Genomic DNA, 14,396 nt, shown 5'->3' with positions numbered 1-14,396 from the left:
CATCGCTCACCAGCAACGGGGCTGTTCGGCGTACGAGGGGCAGGTTTAAAAAAGCATAAACTGTTCCCACCACTTAACAACAAATGCATGACAAAGCAATTAGCACGTGGCTTGCGTTGTACAGCACACGATGCCAACACACCACAAGCTGCCAAGCACTTCGTGCGCCACACAGCTTCGCCAAAGCGGGCGTCTTCCTCTGGGCACGTCTTTTACATCGATTTGGTTCGGTAGTTGCTTGTTTGAAGAAAGAAATGAAAAAAAAACACACACACACACAAACACAAACGTAATTTAAAACAAAACCCCCATCCTACTCGTTACGATGTTGCGTTGGCAGCTTACCCGTGCATTCATTGGTAGGGTCAAACGGTTGACATAATTTAGTCATCTTCTCGCGATCGCGCTTAGCGTGCTGAGGATAGGGCGGCTTTAGCTTTAGGCTTTTAAATTTATTTACTGTTTTATTGCACTAAACAACCTTTCTTAAAACCTTTCTTTTTTCTAACAAATGAATTTTTGAACCATAGATTTGAACCCACTGCCGATATACGCTGGAATACGATGCGAACTGCAGCACGAGCACACGATCACATCCGTGTGGATCAAATTTCACCCATCACCATAAACTTCAATCGACTACGTACTGCCGATCGAGAACGTGCAGCATTGATCTTTTCATAGGGTAAATTTCCTGCCTTTTCTTCCTGCCCATCAGTCCCCATCCCTCCCTTCCAATACCTATCGAATGGCTCTCCATGCTGTAAATGTATTTCCGATCATTCAACGCGTCGCCCGGCGTGGTCGAAAATAACCAAACACGCTGTGCCAAAACTGCTCGCCGCGCGCCGAATTCAAACGCGTACGAGTCACAGCGCCGAACGCCGTCGCGAGTCACTTCACTCAATCACTCAATCGCGGGACACGACAGACAGTTGATGCTTCAGTGGAACGGGGTGGGGAAAAACCATACACGTACGCAGATACCGGAGCTGCTAAAAAGTCGAGTACGAGCTGGTCCTAAAATAGCTACCGAACCTAAAACCTATCGCCGAAGAACTACCTCCTGAACTCCTGAGCTGATCGGCTGGTATGGCGGGCGGGTTGGTTTTGGCCCGTGTGCGTGCTACACCGTCAGCAACAATGTTTGGCAATTGTCAGACCAAAATGTTGTGCATTTTAGGCGAAACATCCTTATTATCGGTTTATTAGGCTTATTGAAAGCTTATTATTCTTGCCGGTGGATATTTATTCCAAGGCGGCGCTGATAGTAATTTCTTCAGTTGGGAAGTCGTTACGTTCATAACACAAGTCTGCAGGAATTTTTGAGGGCTATTTTGGAAATTGATGCATAAGGTTCGTCTTGAAATCTTCAAACATCACACTATAGGCTCTCTCAGTCCATAGAGCTTGGTCCGAAGACACCTAAAACGTTAAATATGCTTCACACCCGTTCAACAACATTTGCTGTGATTGTACCGAATAGCGCTATCTATTGACAAATGGCACCAACTTGCCAATAAGTCTACTTAACGTCTCTTGACAAAGCTGGCTTTAAAATCCTTTCCTATTAACAATCAATTAAACTTAAATCCTTTTGTTGCTGTTCTTTTCAAACAAAACTGTTCAATCTAAAACTGTCTCGCAACAACAAAAACACCCGAACGATCAACAATACACACTTCCGGTCTTTCGATTCCGACCAGCGTTACTACCACCACTAAATCGACTGTTTGATGGATAAACACAATCAGCCTTTTGCGTCGTCCTCTCGCCGTGCCAAAATCCAAACAACAACCTGCACCCACCAACCTGAGGCGCAATGCGCCACAAGTCGAATCGTTGATTAGGCGCAAATCCGTCAATCCTTACCCTCCCATCCCCCCTCCCATCTTGCTTACATTGCCACTCCACGGGCATTGTCGCTCCGGCGTTTGCAAAGGAAAGTAATTATTGCGATTGTAATCAACCGCAGCATCAACATCGCCCACCGCCTCGCCACCAGCACCACCATCGAAAGAGGAGGTCTCTTCTGTCGATAATAATTGAAAACCCACCGAGAGCAAACAAGGTTTGACGGTGGCAGTTAGGAGCAAAGGGAGAAGGAGGGTCTTTGGTCACACGAAACCAGAAAAGGGTGTTTCCGGCAGTGAGAGGGAGGAAGCTGGTTGGAAACATCGGCGACGATGGTTGTAACACGCAACCGAAAACACGACACGCTGTACGAAGCGGAATGAAGCGGTCGTGGCAACAGCTCGAGGGTACTACTCCTGCTCTATCGTCCACTCCCTTTGCCCTGTACTGTATTTGTCGTCCAACGTCCCGGTTGGGAGTCCGTTGGAGGTACGGCGCTGGGCGGCGCAGGGTGTTGCACCGATTTGTCACTCCGATTTGATTGATAAGTCGTGCCGCGGCTTAGGTTCTATTTAGCAGGCCAGGTCCGTTCTCGCACGGAATGGTTTCACTGGTGTTCGAGCGCAAATCATCGGCAAGGGTGATTTGAACAAATTCCAAGAAGCAAAAAAAACTCGCGCATCCTTGGGTAGATGAGGAAGGGGGAGAGGATAACATTTTTGTCTACTAATTAGCCCTGTTTTGAGGATGGCTTAGAACACGCAACGAGAAAATGTTGAGCTCGTGGAGATGGGAGAGTTTAGGTGCTAAATTAAATTTGCTAAAGGTGTTAAGTGATGATCTATCTAGAATTTCGAACCACCAAGGCACGGCCAATAAGAAACAAACAAATTCAAGCAGTAGTATGGACCATATACGTTTGATTCTGAATTGGAGACTTGAACTGAATGACGTCCCCAATATCCAGAAAACAACCGTTTGAACTATTTATAGTTTTTCTTAGTATTCGAGGTACTAAAAGTTGTTAATATTTACATATTTCAAAATACTGAAAGTAAGTACTGCTACGTCCTCCGCTAATCCTGCGCTAATCTATCCAAAACACTTAGAGTTCACGCATAGTTTTGGATGTTTCTACCAGATGGCGCAGTATAAATTATACACACATTTAGACCATGGATTATTGTCCATTGCTGCCCATTTATTTGAAAATAGAGCATAAACTTCCTCCAAAGTATAACAACAATTCAGAATTTTAGTACCTGCAGTAAAGTCGGTAAAAGTTAATCTCCTACAAGGACCTACACGTAGCTTGGAGAGACAAATATCTTCAAAATATTAGGTAAATGAGTTGCAATAGACCAACCAAAAGTGTAAAAGTATGGACTCTTTTAATCTCATAATAGCATATTTCTACGTACTGGCGTTCAATTATTTAGTTTATAACATCTGGCTAGTCAAACCATAGATCCCGATAAGCAAAATTCGCCGTAAGGATACGTTCATGTTTGAGAGGCAAACCATGTTTGTGAGATGTCGGGACCGTCAAAATCTTCGCACCAGAGATACAGTTCATTTTGGAGAGTTTGCCTGTCACTTACGACTGTACTGCCCAAGATACTAAGGCTAAAACATATTTGTTAGCTTCTACGCGCTACTTGCAACATTGTCATTAGTGCTCTTAATGAAAGTTACACAAAATCTAATCAACCTCACCAAACGTTGCAGTCCTAATGCAATGTCTGCTGACAGCAGGCAGCTGACAGCATCAATGGATCATACCGAGCAATGGTGCAGCATCAAACACTGTCACCAACTGCCCCCCGCCCCGTGGGGAGCAGGTGCAGCTGTGCAATGCTGTGCCAACCGATATGGTTAATTTATGAAAGATACTAATTTGATCAACTGTATGCTTTTGCTCACTGCCCGCCGAGCGACGGCGACCATTCGCACGCATTTTGTGTTGCAATTGCAATAATTCATCACCGTACGATGTACGTTGGCCGTGCTCAAGTGTACATCAATCGACCTCTTGGATATTGTTCCCGGTTTGCTTATAGAGCCTGTCCAGTCTATTGCTCTCTCCAACACTGACACACAATTAAACTTGAAACCGTTCGATGGAACCAGCAAAGGAAGAGATTCACCTTCACGCTCACAGTCGTGCCACAGTTTAATGTAGTATTAATAAAAGCTAAATTTAAGCTACCGTAATTGCAGTGTGCAGAAGTGCATCACAGGTGCAATCGTTCGTGTAGCAAATACACCCCCCGACGCAATGGACGCCATTTGCTGCACCGCACGCCGCTGTCACTGCCATTGCCAGTGTGCGTTGCGGACACGTACAGTCTGCGTTAACGATTGATTAAACGTGCGAATTTCACGAACAAGGTGTTGAGATAAATGCGCCACCACAGTCGCGTCGCGTTGTTTTTGTGGGCTTTGCATTTGCATCTGCCCCAGCTACGACAAGCAGGAGGGAGGGTGGGGGGGGGGGGTTGTAATGAGAAAGAAACACCGCCCCGATCAACATGTTACACTACCGATGCGGAAAGTGTACCACGAGCATGTCATTTGACACCAATTGGCAGCGAGCGAGAGAAAAAGAGAGAAAGAGAGAGAGAGTAGAAAAAGTATTTAAAAAATACAACACCACAACCACTAGCACAGGAAAATGCAACCGTGCGAACGGTTTGTGGTTTGGTGCCGCAAATGACAATGCAAATTGAACGAGCGTTACGTTGTTTGAGCAACATCTCGCCTGAGACACTTCCTTGTGTCGAGCTAGCAACCACCATACCAGCTTCTGTCTCGTACACCCATTCTTAAGAAGCACAGTGCGTTAAGAAAAGCACCAGCTTCTGCAAGTTTTCCATACGAATTTTGGCAACCAGCGTAGCATCACAGCGGGCGGGACGAGAAGCCCGAGCCCGAGGAAAAGTCCCGCATACGATTTGGTTTTGCAGTGAGCGGTGCTGAGCGTATGTACGCGGATGATGGAGCGTTTCCCGATGCCCCCACCGTTATGCAGCCGTTCCCACTGCAAAGTAATAACGATAATCGTCGGATAATGATTATGGGTGAAAAGAGAGCCGGCAGAGAAACAATTTTCCAGTGCGCGACATGCTTTTGGACAGAGCGGGCGGCAGCGCTGGCTGTTGAAGTGTTGAAGTTATTTGCATGCACACGGGACTGCCACCGTTGAGTTGCGGTCAAATTTGTTGCTGCTACTGTAGATCGGTAGCTCAAGATGGGCGACCATTAGTGGGGTTGTTTGGCTGGTTTGCGGTTGGAAGAAAATTAGGGTATTGTAATGTCCCCAGACGCAATGCTTGGACGTCTTTCACTCTCTGGTTTACATGTGTACCTCCAGTGCATAAGCTGAGAAAGTCTTTTAAAGACTAATGATTTGTTGTTTTATTATATCAAATACTTCAATCAAATATTGGAAGTATAATACAGAAAAGAAAGCGAAATCTCCCAGCGGTAGGTAAATCTGCTAATTTCACCTACAAATCAAAACACTTCAAACTCTACACCATGGCTTTGTCGTCAAAGAGATATCTACTCCAAGTAATGTTCCAATGACCTATGATTTCAAGATTGTTTCCTGAAGTTCCACAGACAATACATAGAAATCCCTAGTGTAATCCTAAATAGATACTTAGATAATGAGCTTATTCTATGGTGCAGTCATCCCATCCGACAACATACAGGTCATATATTAGATTCAACGCTCGAATAGACCGAACCTACCATATGCAGAACTTATAAAATTTGAAATCAATACATTGCAGATACTTAAGTACATTTATGTCTAGAGACATGCCAGGTCTCTAATTCTATGCTTGTTTAGGTCGGTGGTTTTAGTAATGCTCTATGGTATATTTTTGGAAATGGATACAATTGAATACAACACAAAACATGAGATAAATGTTTGGCCCTAGTAAAGTTAAATATGAAGTTAACGAGGCATAGATACTAGCACTAAATTGATTTATGTAACATGAACATTTAACATTTTACATGAACAATTATTGCACAATTTATTCGGAAATTAATTATATAAATCGTGCCCTTCCATAGTTGACGTCGTTGACATCATATCTCATTACTCGAGCAAATTGAAATCATGTTATTTACTTTGTTTTTTTATGTTTTGTTTTTCTTGTGGAGTAGGAGACAAATTGAAACAATTAAATCCACTTAAAACCAACATAAATTGCATTAAACTCGCGTCCAACACATTCAACAACAAACTATCCAAATCGCTTAAACTGTGATTAATCATATTAACCCACATTCGTTTGGACGATGCACACCTCAACATCATCACACTGCCTAATGAGCCCAATTTACCGATCCTTCATCCAGCGCCTGCCCATTCCCACTGTCCCTAACTACCAGAAAACCCAATTAACCTGTCATCGATTGCAAATCTCACGTGAACAAGCCCGGCTCTCCCCGTCCACTAAACTCATAATGCAATAAACAGATATTCGGGAAATTTGATTTCCAACTGCGATTAAAGCATATTATTTGCGTACACAAAACGCATATCGCGCGCCATTTATGCAAAAGGTCGTGGCGGTGTGGCAACGGGGAAGATTGGTTCCGTCGTTCGTGTCACCAAGGTTACCCTCAACTGCGCGCTCGTTACATGGCATGCAATGATCTATGATCACTGTTGCGCCCCGAACCAAGGTCTAGAGCTGCGACCGGTTGCAGTGAGGCACGAATAGAATTATCTGAACCTCAGCATGTGGAAAAAAAGCCGGAACGGAAGTGTGGCCGGGAAGTGCTGGAGCCGTTCGGATGAAGCATTGCACGGGAAATTGCTGTACTGCGAGTGTTGGGTGCAAATTGAACCCACGAGCCAATTTACCGTATACGATGTGTCTGGGACTGTATGTGTGTCACACTATGAAGATGCGATTGACACGAGAACTACTCAACAGTTGAATGACGCCCTGTTGCCTAGTAACCGTGATCGTGCGGCTCTCATTTTCAGACGATCTCACCGAAACTTGCTCTGCTCATTCTTCATACGAACTCCTAGCCGTACCATGAGTTACACCACTGACGCATGCGCATGCCATTTTCCAAACGGCGGCCACGTCCAATCGGCTCTCTGTTCCCGTGCGCCGCAAAGAGCAAAACGGCCGAAAATGCCAACGGCCAGCCCGCGATCATGCCGCGCGTTCTGTGAAGCGCGTTTAACGATCGGCTCTTCTTTTTCCCTAATCACCGACAACACAACAACAACCACAACGACGACGACGACGTGTTCGGCGCTCGCACGAGGCACGTTTGTTGCGGCGTGTTACGTAAAACATGAAAACATGACGCGAAAAACGCGCTAAGAAAGGTCACGCGCTGACGGCGGCTGCTGCTGCTGCTGCTGCTGTTACTTCTCTCGCAGCATCAACGCAGGCGAATGAAGCTATTATAAAAGACCCATGGTCCACATGGGGTTTTCGCCTACTTCGAGAGGATCTATGTCTTGGGGGGAGGGGAGTGTAGACAACCTGGCCCTCGTCAATGCGTCAATCGCTGGAAGCGGAAGACTCCCGGAGCAAAAAGCCCCGTCTGCCTGTGACGCGTGCCAACTTTTCTCTGCTAATACCTTCCGCCAAATCTCGACCGATCGACCGCCAACAGATTGTATTCCCCTAAAAATAGCGACTACTTTCTAATGAGCTAGTTGCCAGGTTGGAGTCGTTTTGGTGCTTCGTGCGTTCCAATACATACACACACACAGACCGCACGGACGGTAATGCCGTTCTACCAAGCCCCGACCCGGACCCCCCGGTTCCATCTGGTGGCTTTAAAAATATCTAATTAGAGAGCGCATTTGCCGGACTGGCGTGCAATGGAGGATTTTCGTGGCCTTTTTGCTGTTGTTTGTGCTGAACCAATACCAGTACCGATGGCGGTGATGGAAGGATTCACCAGGTAACGACCATAATGGCTCGGGTGATGGAGGCGAGGAGAGTGCGAGTGCCACTTCCGTTTCTGTCCCGGATGACGTTTGCCGGCATGCAAGGGATGTCTGACGTGGTGCGTGACGTATCTCGCGCGCATGTGAGAACCAACCGGCAGAAAATCGGAATCTAACCCCACTAGCACACTAACACACACGGGGAGGGAGGGATTGCGTTTTAAATCTTGCACGGTAGATTTACAGCTGCCCAAGGCAACCACTCCCGTGGAAACCTGGGCCGCTTGGCAAACAGCGATGAGTCGATGAGCATCGATCGAACTTGTTGATGGAACAAATTAACATCCCGGTGGCATTGCATGCTCCCGTAGATGCTCCGGACGGTACGGATGGAATCTAGAGCAGCATCTTCGTTGACGAAGCAAACCGAAGCAAAAGCGCAAAATGAAAATGAGAAGTTTGATCAATGAATTAGCTCCAAGACACACCGAGCAACTACAGCCTGTGGTAGAATTTATACAACTTCCTCAGATGCGGATTTTTTGGAGCGAAACGTCACGACCAGACCAGAGGCTTGAAGTTCTCTTCGTTGACACTGGTTGACCTCCTTAAAAGATACTCCCAATGCAAGAAGTGCAGCTGAGGATGGTACAGCGCTTGGTACAGCGTACTTTACACACCATTTAATCCATATCCCTGAAAGTGTTCTGAAGCTCACGACTGAGGTCCCCGTTAGGTCGTGCCGAATGATTGTTTCCCAAGATGTCGTTCGCTATCTTGCTCAATTCATCCCTTGCTTTTCATTTTAAATTTCTATCCCAAAATGTCTACCAATTACGTCCAATGATTGCAAACACTCACCCTGGATCGTTCGGCACCTCCGCCTGATTGTTGCCCGGGTGCACACCGAGATCCTGATTCTGGTGCTCCATCTCGTTTGCGCGCGCGAAAATGGGGGTATGTTGCTACGGTGCTGTAATTTACGACTGCTCGGCAGAAGAAAACACGGTCTCGACGCGGGCGGCTGTGGTTGAAGCTTGAAGGATATCTAGCACGGGGAATTAATTCGCGCGACGACCTGCACAACCGATGTACCGAACCGAGCTTTAAACTTTTTCCTTGCCTTTTGTGGACTTTTACTCACAACTCAGGCTTTTACCTCGACGGAAAAATTGTGGCACACGCGGTTGCTTTTAATTATTTGCTTTGCTTTTTTGGGTATTATTATATATGCGACGATATTACTTTTAATTTTTCCGGCTAACTCTACTCACTACACCACACAAAAAAACGCAACGCAACGCACGCTACAGCACTGTCGCACAGACACCGGGAAGGATTTGATGAAACAACAATGAATCAATCGCACACGAGCAGAAACACTTCACACGATCGGTCGGGTTGATGGGTCGAGAAACGATCGACAACTTTGCTGGGATTGATTTGCTTTAATTTTTGCTCTCTCTTCTCTACTGGCAGAAATACTTCTTTTCAAACACACTTTTCAGCACGCCGTCGAACGATTGAACGAACGATTGCAAACACACTTTCAGCACAAACGGGAAAATTGCTACCGCTACCGTTAACACTCTACCAAACGCAACGGACTATTATTGTGGCTAAATAATGTCCTGGGCGACCTGGGAGAGTAACAAATATTCGCACCAAAAATATGAAGCAAAAAAGATTCAAACGCTTTAATTAATGCGCACAACGGTACCAAAGGGCCTGATTTTAATGTTTGCGTGGTTTGGAACGGCTGGACACTCAATTAAAGCGTGCGTTTCAAGAAAACGTGCAGCTGCATTTATTAAAATTTGTACCGATTGTGCTATTAGATGAACGTTTATTTCTAGTTCTAAGTGCTCCTTTTAGTACCTAGATTTATTTCTTAGTGTATCGTTTTTTTCGTTACTTCGTTACTACCAAAAAAATGAGTTCACAATGCCCTCAACCTGGGAAAACGATAAATATTTCGTACCGAATGTATCCTAAAATATTTAAAAAAAAAAATACTTCACCCTTGTATCTCTAATAAACCCAGACCACACGTGGAATAATACGAACGTCAAATTGGAAAAGCCCCTCCACCTAACAATAATTACAACTGCTATCAAAACAATCGGAAAATTTTGATTTCCATTGGAAAAACAAACGCCCTCCCCAACCAAAACACTTTGCAATAAACGAAAACTCATTTAGGTATGCCGGTTAATCGATTAAAGCCCCCGGACTGAAGGCCACGTGCTCTCAGCTGCCCGATTTTTATTTTTTTGTTTTTGTGCTAGTATCCTGCCACGCTTTGGTACGTCTCAACGCCGCGCTACGGTGTGTTCCCTCATCCCCGCTCACTCGCTTGTTCTCTCCGGTTCGCTCTCTTTCTCTTGGCGTGTGAATTTGTACACTTTTTAAAGTGCGATAACTTTCGAGATTTCGAACACTAAATACGGTTGGCTCAACCATTCAGCCCACTCGGGTACGGAGACGCTGTGCTTTTCGTTAAAGCTCTAGGTTTCTGGACGTTACTATTAGTAGTGATGATGCTAGTCTAGGGACCATTTGCCGGCTTAGGCCGGTGGCACGATTTCTTCACGATCGCTACCCCGTCCGCACAGCACACGGAATTCGGAAGCGGCAGGACCGTACTGGCCTCCAATGGCCTTCAGTCGCCCAAACCAAACACTCCCACGCTGTCACACACGGACACAAACTTCGGTTCACTTGGTTGCTTTATTTGCTTTCTCCGGTTCGAAGGACCACCCCAACCCCATTAGGGTACGCGGCATCCTTGACAGCGGTGCCCCAATGCGATGCGGCATTTTTATTTAACTTAAACTCCATCACACCCGCAACACACTGGTAGTGGTAGTGCAGCCGTGGTGTTCGTTGTCTTTTTTAGTACGGGCTCAAGCACAATGCCCTAAACCGAACGGGTAGTAAACGATCACGAACATGGTACAAAACACACACACACCCACGTTTGTCGAGCGCAAAGTCGAAGCCAGTTTTGAAGCTGCGTTAAAATTTCGAATAACACTCGCAAACTTTAAGTGTGAATGCAGCGAGCGGTTCTACACTTATGCTTTACCCGCACACACAGAAGCACCAGCTAATATAACAAACCAGTCGCGGTAGCCGTGTACCGTACCGTGTATACTATACCGCAGCCTATCCGTGTAGCCTTGCAGGGGTAAAACACACTACGAAACAGTGCTCGAAACGTCGAACAATTGTTTGCTTAGATGTTATTTACTTTTTTTCGGAAATCGGTAAAAAACACGGACTTGGCTTTTGCAGCGAAAAACGGACTTCGTCGTGACGGAAAAGCGGACCCGACCTAAGTACACACTCGACAACTACCAAAGCGATGAATGAACTGAAACGGTTTGCTGCGTGAGTCCTCCACCCTGCTTGCTGGCGCACGCGGCAAGCTGAGCGACCCCGGTCGGGATCCCACACGCTTGCACGGTGCGGGTACAGTGCGGGCCGTTGCTGTAGCACCGGCGGGCGTTTTGAGAGCGAGCGGTACTCATCGGGTCGGGAGGGGAAAAAGAGACATTTGGTGTATTTGCATTTTGGGAATGGAGTAAAAAAATGTTTAGGATTTGGTGTGCTCTCAAAGTGACATGCGGGTTTGGTTAGGTGTGTATGATACTTAAAATTGCCGATTTTCGAAAAACGGAAAATACGCGGTCCATCAAGAAAGGGCAGAAGTCAAGGTATACAAATTTTGCAAAAGATTATAAGTGTGAAACTACTTTTGCAAAGCATTTACAAGTGTAAAAGTGTACAAGTACACTCAATCTTAGTGAAAAAAGGATTTCCATCACAAGAGGACTAAAATAAAAAAACATTTACCATTTATAATCGTTAAACTAAAAAAATAGGCACAATTAAGTTACTATGTAATTACATATTAAACATTTTTTTACAACAATAAACATTAGATAAAACTTGTTACAAGTTATCTACACCGCTGTTGCTTGAAGTATCAAAACAACAATTTTCACTATGTTGTAGCTATCGTGACAAATAAACTCATCTCGCAATTTATAGTTTAATGACTCAGTTCAATGACTTATTCCTCTAGAGCTCTAAAAGCGTATTTCAGTTATTTTTGTCTATGGTTTCTTTTTAGATTTATATAACTATTTAGTTTGACGTAAGACGAAATTCATCAAAATTTTCAGATCAGTTGTTGAGGATAATTTTGGCATTACCTTTAGCTAATGAATGAACGTTCAAATCTCGTTTTGGTAGGAAAATAACTGAATAGCTGAACACATCAAATTGCTACCGCTTTCAATTATTATTTTCGGCTTTGAAAATTAAAATTAAAATTTAGGTTAAAAATCCAAGATAAGATTTTTGTGCCTTCACAAAGTCATTGCACATAAGGCCACATAAAAGATTCTAGGACCATATGCGACCCGCGTGCCGTAGCTTTGAGCCCCCTGCCCTAGACGAATAGAACCCTAATCGTATAGTTTAAACATAACTTAAAAATCAGGTATTGCCTCATTTTATATTCAAAATACGAGGATGAAAAGTCAATTTTAAATAATAAAATCTGAAAACATTAGATTATATGAAAAACAAATAAAAATAAATCGTTCATAAAAATCATTTACATCACTTCATCAGTTCCATCCAATAAGAGAAGCTGTGTAAATTTGGCTGTAAAATACAAATTTTGTAGAAAAAAAAATCAGTACAATAATTTCAACATTTCCTACCAGCACTGTACCGTAATCAAGACCACTGCCGCGATAAGTGCGCATCTGCCCCGGTGTGGTTGTATATTGGTGGCGTTTCAAACGTGCGCCATCTCGCTCGCCCGTTCGGGGCAACCCGGCGCGAACCACTCACGTGTGCATCGCATGAACCGAACAGAATGCCGGCTACTGGTGTGTGTGTATATGTAGAGACGTCTCGAGGCAGCCCGGCTATAGTGGCATACCGATGCACACAGCACAACAAACCTTCGCTCACTGCCAGCCACTCACCAGTACGCATTTGCGCACGCCGGCCAACACGCAGCCGATCACGTGTGTGTATTGGCGCTGGTGCTCTGCTTCTCCATGCGGGCCGCCGTCCCGCATCGTAGCTGGCCGGGATTTTCACCGGATCCGATGCGTGGTTCTCCGTATTTCCAGCAGCCAGATTTGCCGGCCACGAGAACCCCGTGTCCCGAATCACACACACACACACACTCCCACACCCAAAAAGGATGAGTTGTTTTGATTTGGAGCCCTCGATGAGCCTTCTGGATCAGAGTGTGTACTCATTCAGCAGTTGCTGACAATGCCCGTACCGTAGGGGAAGTTTACAGGCACAGCGTGCCAGAGGCAACAGGAACGTCGCTGTTTGGCCGTTGCTTTTGTTTCACCTTATCGCTAGAATTGCATACGAACAAGCCCATGCAATTGGAGCGAACAAATCTGGGTAAACGCGACCCGGGTTATGATTACGGTTACGCTTCTAACCTAAGCGCGGTGGTTGTTTGCGAAGAGTTCGTTTGCTCGTGAAAGATCAAGAACAGAAACAACAACAAAAACATTCAAGGAAAATCATTCAAACACTCTTCAAATACTCAATATTAACATGTTCAAAAGTTAAAAATGTTTAGAAATATGATAAATATAAGAATAAAGTTACAATATATTAAAACAATATTAATATTTAAAAAAACAAAAAGCAACGGTAAATAATAAAAAACTAAGGAAAAGAAGATAATAAGAGCAAAAAAATACAATGTATAAAAAGGGTCAAAATAAAGAGTCATAAGCAAGGCAATTAGAAATAAAGAATAACTTAAACTGTTTAAAATGTTGAATCCTGCATTTGTTCCAAAACCGCTCTTTTCAGCGAATGGTAACAGAGATACACATGATTCCCTTCATTTCCCTCTCCGTGCATCACAGCCCGCCACGGAACTCATTTTCCCCGGTATGCACTTGCGTGCGCACCCACTCACCGTCGCTCACCAAAAGTGCATCATTTTCCCATTCTTCCACCGCCCCCCTTCCCCATCATCTTTCGGCACAATTTGCTGTCTCGCTCTTTGCTTCCCACGCACACGGTTTCCCCTTCATTTGCTCGTGAGTTACCCGCACACGATGGGAACACACGCGTTTGTTGTTGCAAATATCAGAGCCGAGAGCAGCAGTCCTAGTGCGCGTTTTGTTTGCCCTCCCTCTTCAGGTGATTGTGCATTACCTCTAATCCCTTCCTTGTTACCCTGTTTCGAATCTAGGGGACAAGTGGTAAGGGTAAGCGTTGAGGACAATCTAAAAAAAACACACACACCTAAAATCGCTTCCGCATGCTGGGAAGCTTTCGGCTTCCGACCGTATCCCGAGTAGAGGGATCTACTCGAGGTAGCTTCATTTGCGGTTGTCTAGAATTGCCACACCATTATATGTGACGACAAATAAATAGGGAAAGCTACTTACAGGGGTTTCTATGTTGTTGTTTTTTTTTGTATTGTTGAGGTTTTATTGAGGTTAAATATTAAAATTAGTGGCTAAAACCCATCACTCCAAGCAAAATAACACGAAAATTAGTTACATTTTGGCTGAAAACCATTAAAATCGACTTA

At 44.8% G+C, this 14,396-nt stretch overlaps 1 protein-coding gene across 6 annotated transcripts in view; it reads right to left on the bottom strand.

Annotated features, from left to right (window-relative positions):
* Nucleotides 1-11,177, bottom strand: part of LOC121592988 (RNA-binding protein Musashi homolog Rbp6) — a 621,310-nt gene extending 610,133 nt beyond the window's left edge. The window contains exons 1-2 of one of the 6 annotated variants that reach the window (XM_041914978.1): nucleotides 10,944-11,177; nucleotides 8,657-9,435 (exon numbers count right to left, since the gene is read on the bottom strand). In XM_041914978.1, coding sequence (XP_041770912.1) covers nucleotides 8,657-8,727 — 71 coding nt within the window. In that variant the 5' untranslated portion in view covers nucleotides 8,728-9,435; nucleotides 10,944-11,177. Of the gene's footprint in view, nucleotides 1-8,656; nucleotides 9,436-10,883; nucleotides 10,903-10,943 lie in introns of those variants that run through there. The other 5 variants (XM_041914980.1, XM_041914982.1, XM_041914983.1 and 2 more) reach the window with 5 other exon arrangements.
* Nucleotides 11,178-14,396: the final 3,219 nt, after the last annotated feature.

This window comes from Anopheles merus, chromosome 2L (genome assembly GCF_017562075.2).
Source record: "Anopheles merus strain MAF chromosome 2L, AmerM5.1, whole genome shotgun sequence".
In the NCBI taxonomy this organism is placed as follows: Eukaryota; Metazoa; Arthropoda; class Insecta; order Diptera; family Culicidae; genus Anopheles; species Anopheles merus.
This window is presented reverse-complemented; position numbering and strand designations above follow the sequence as displayed.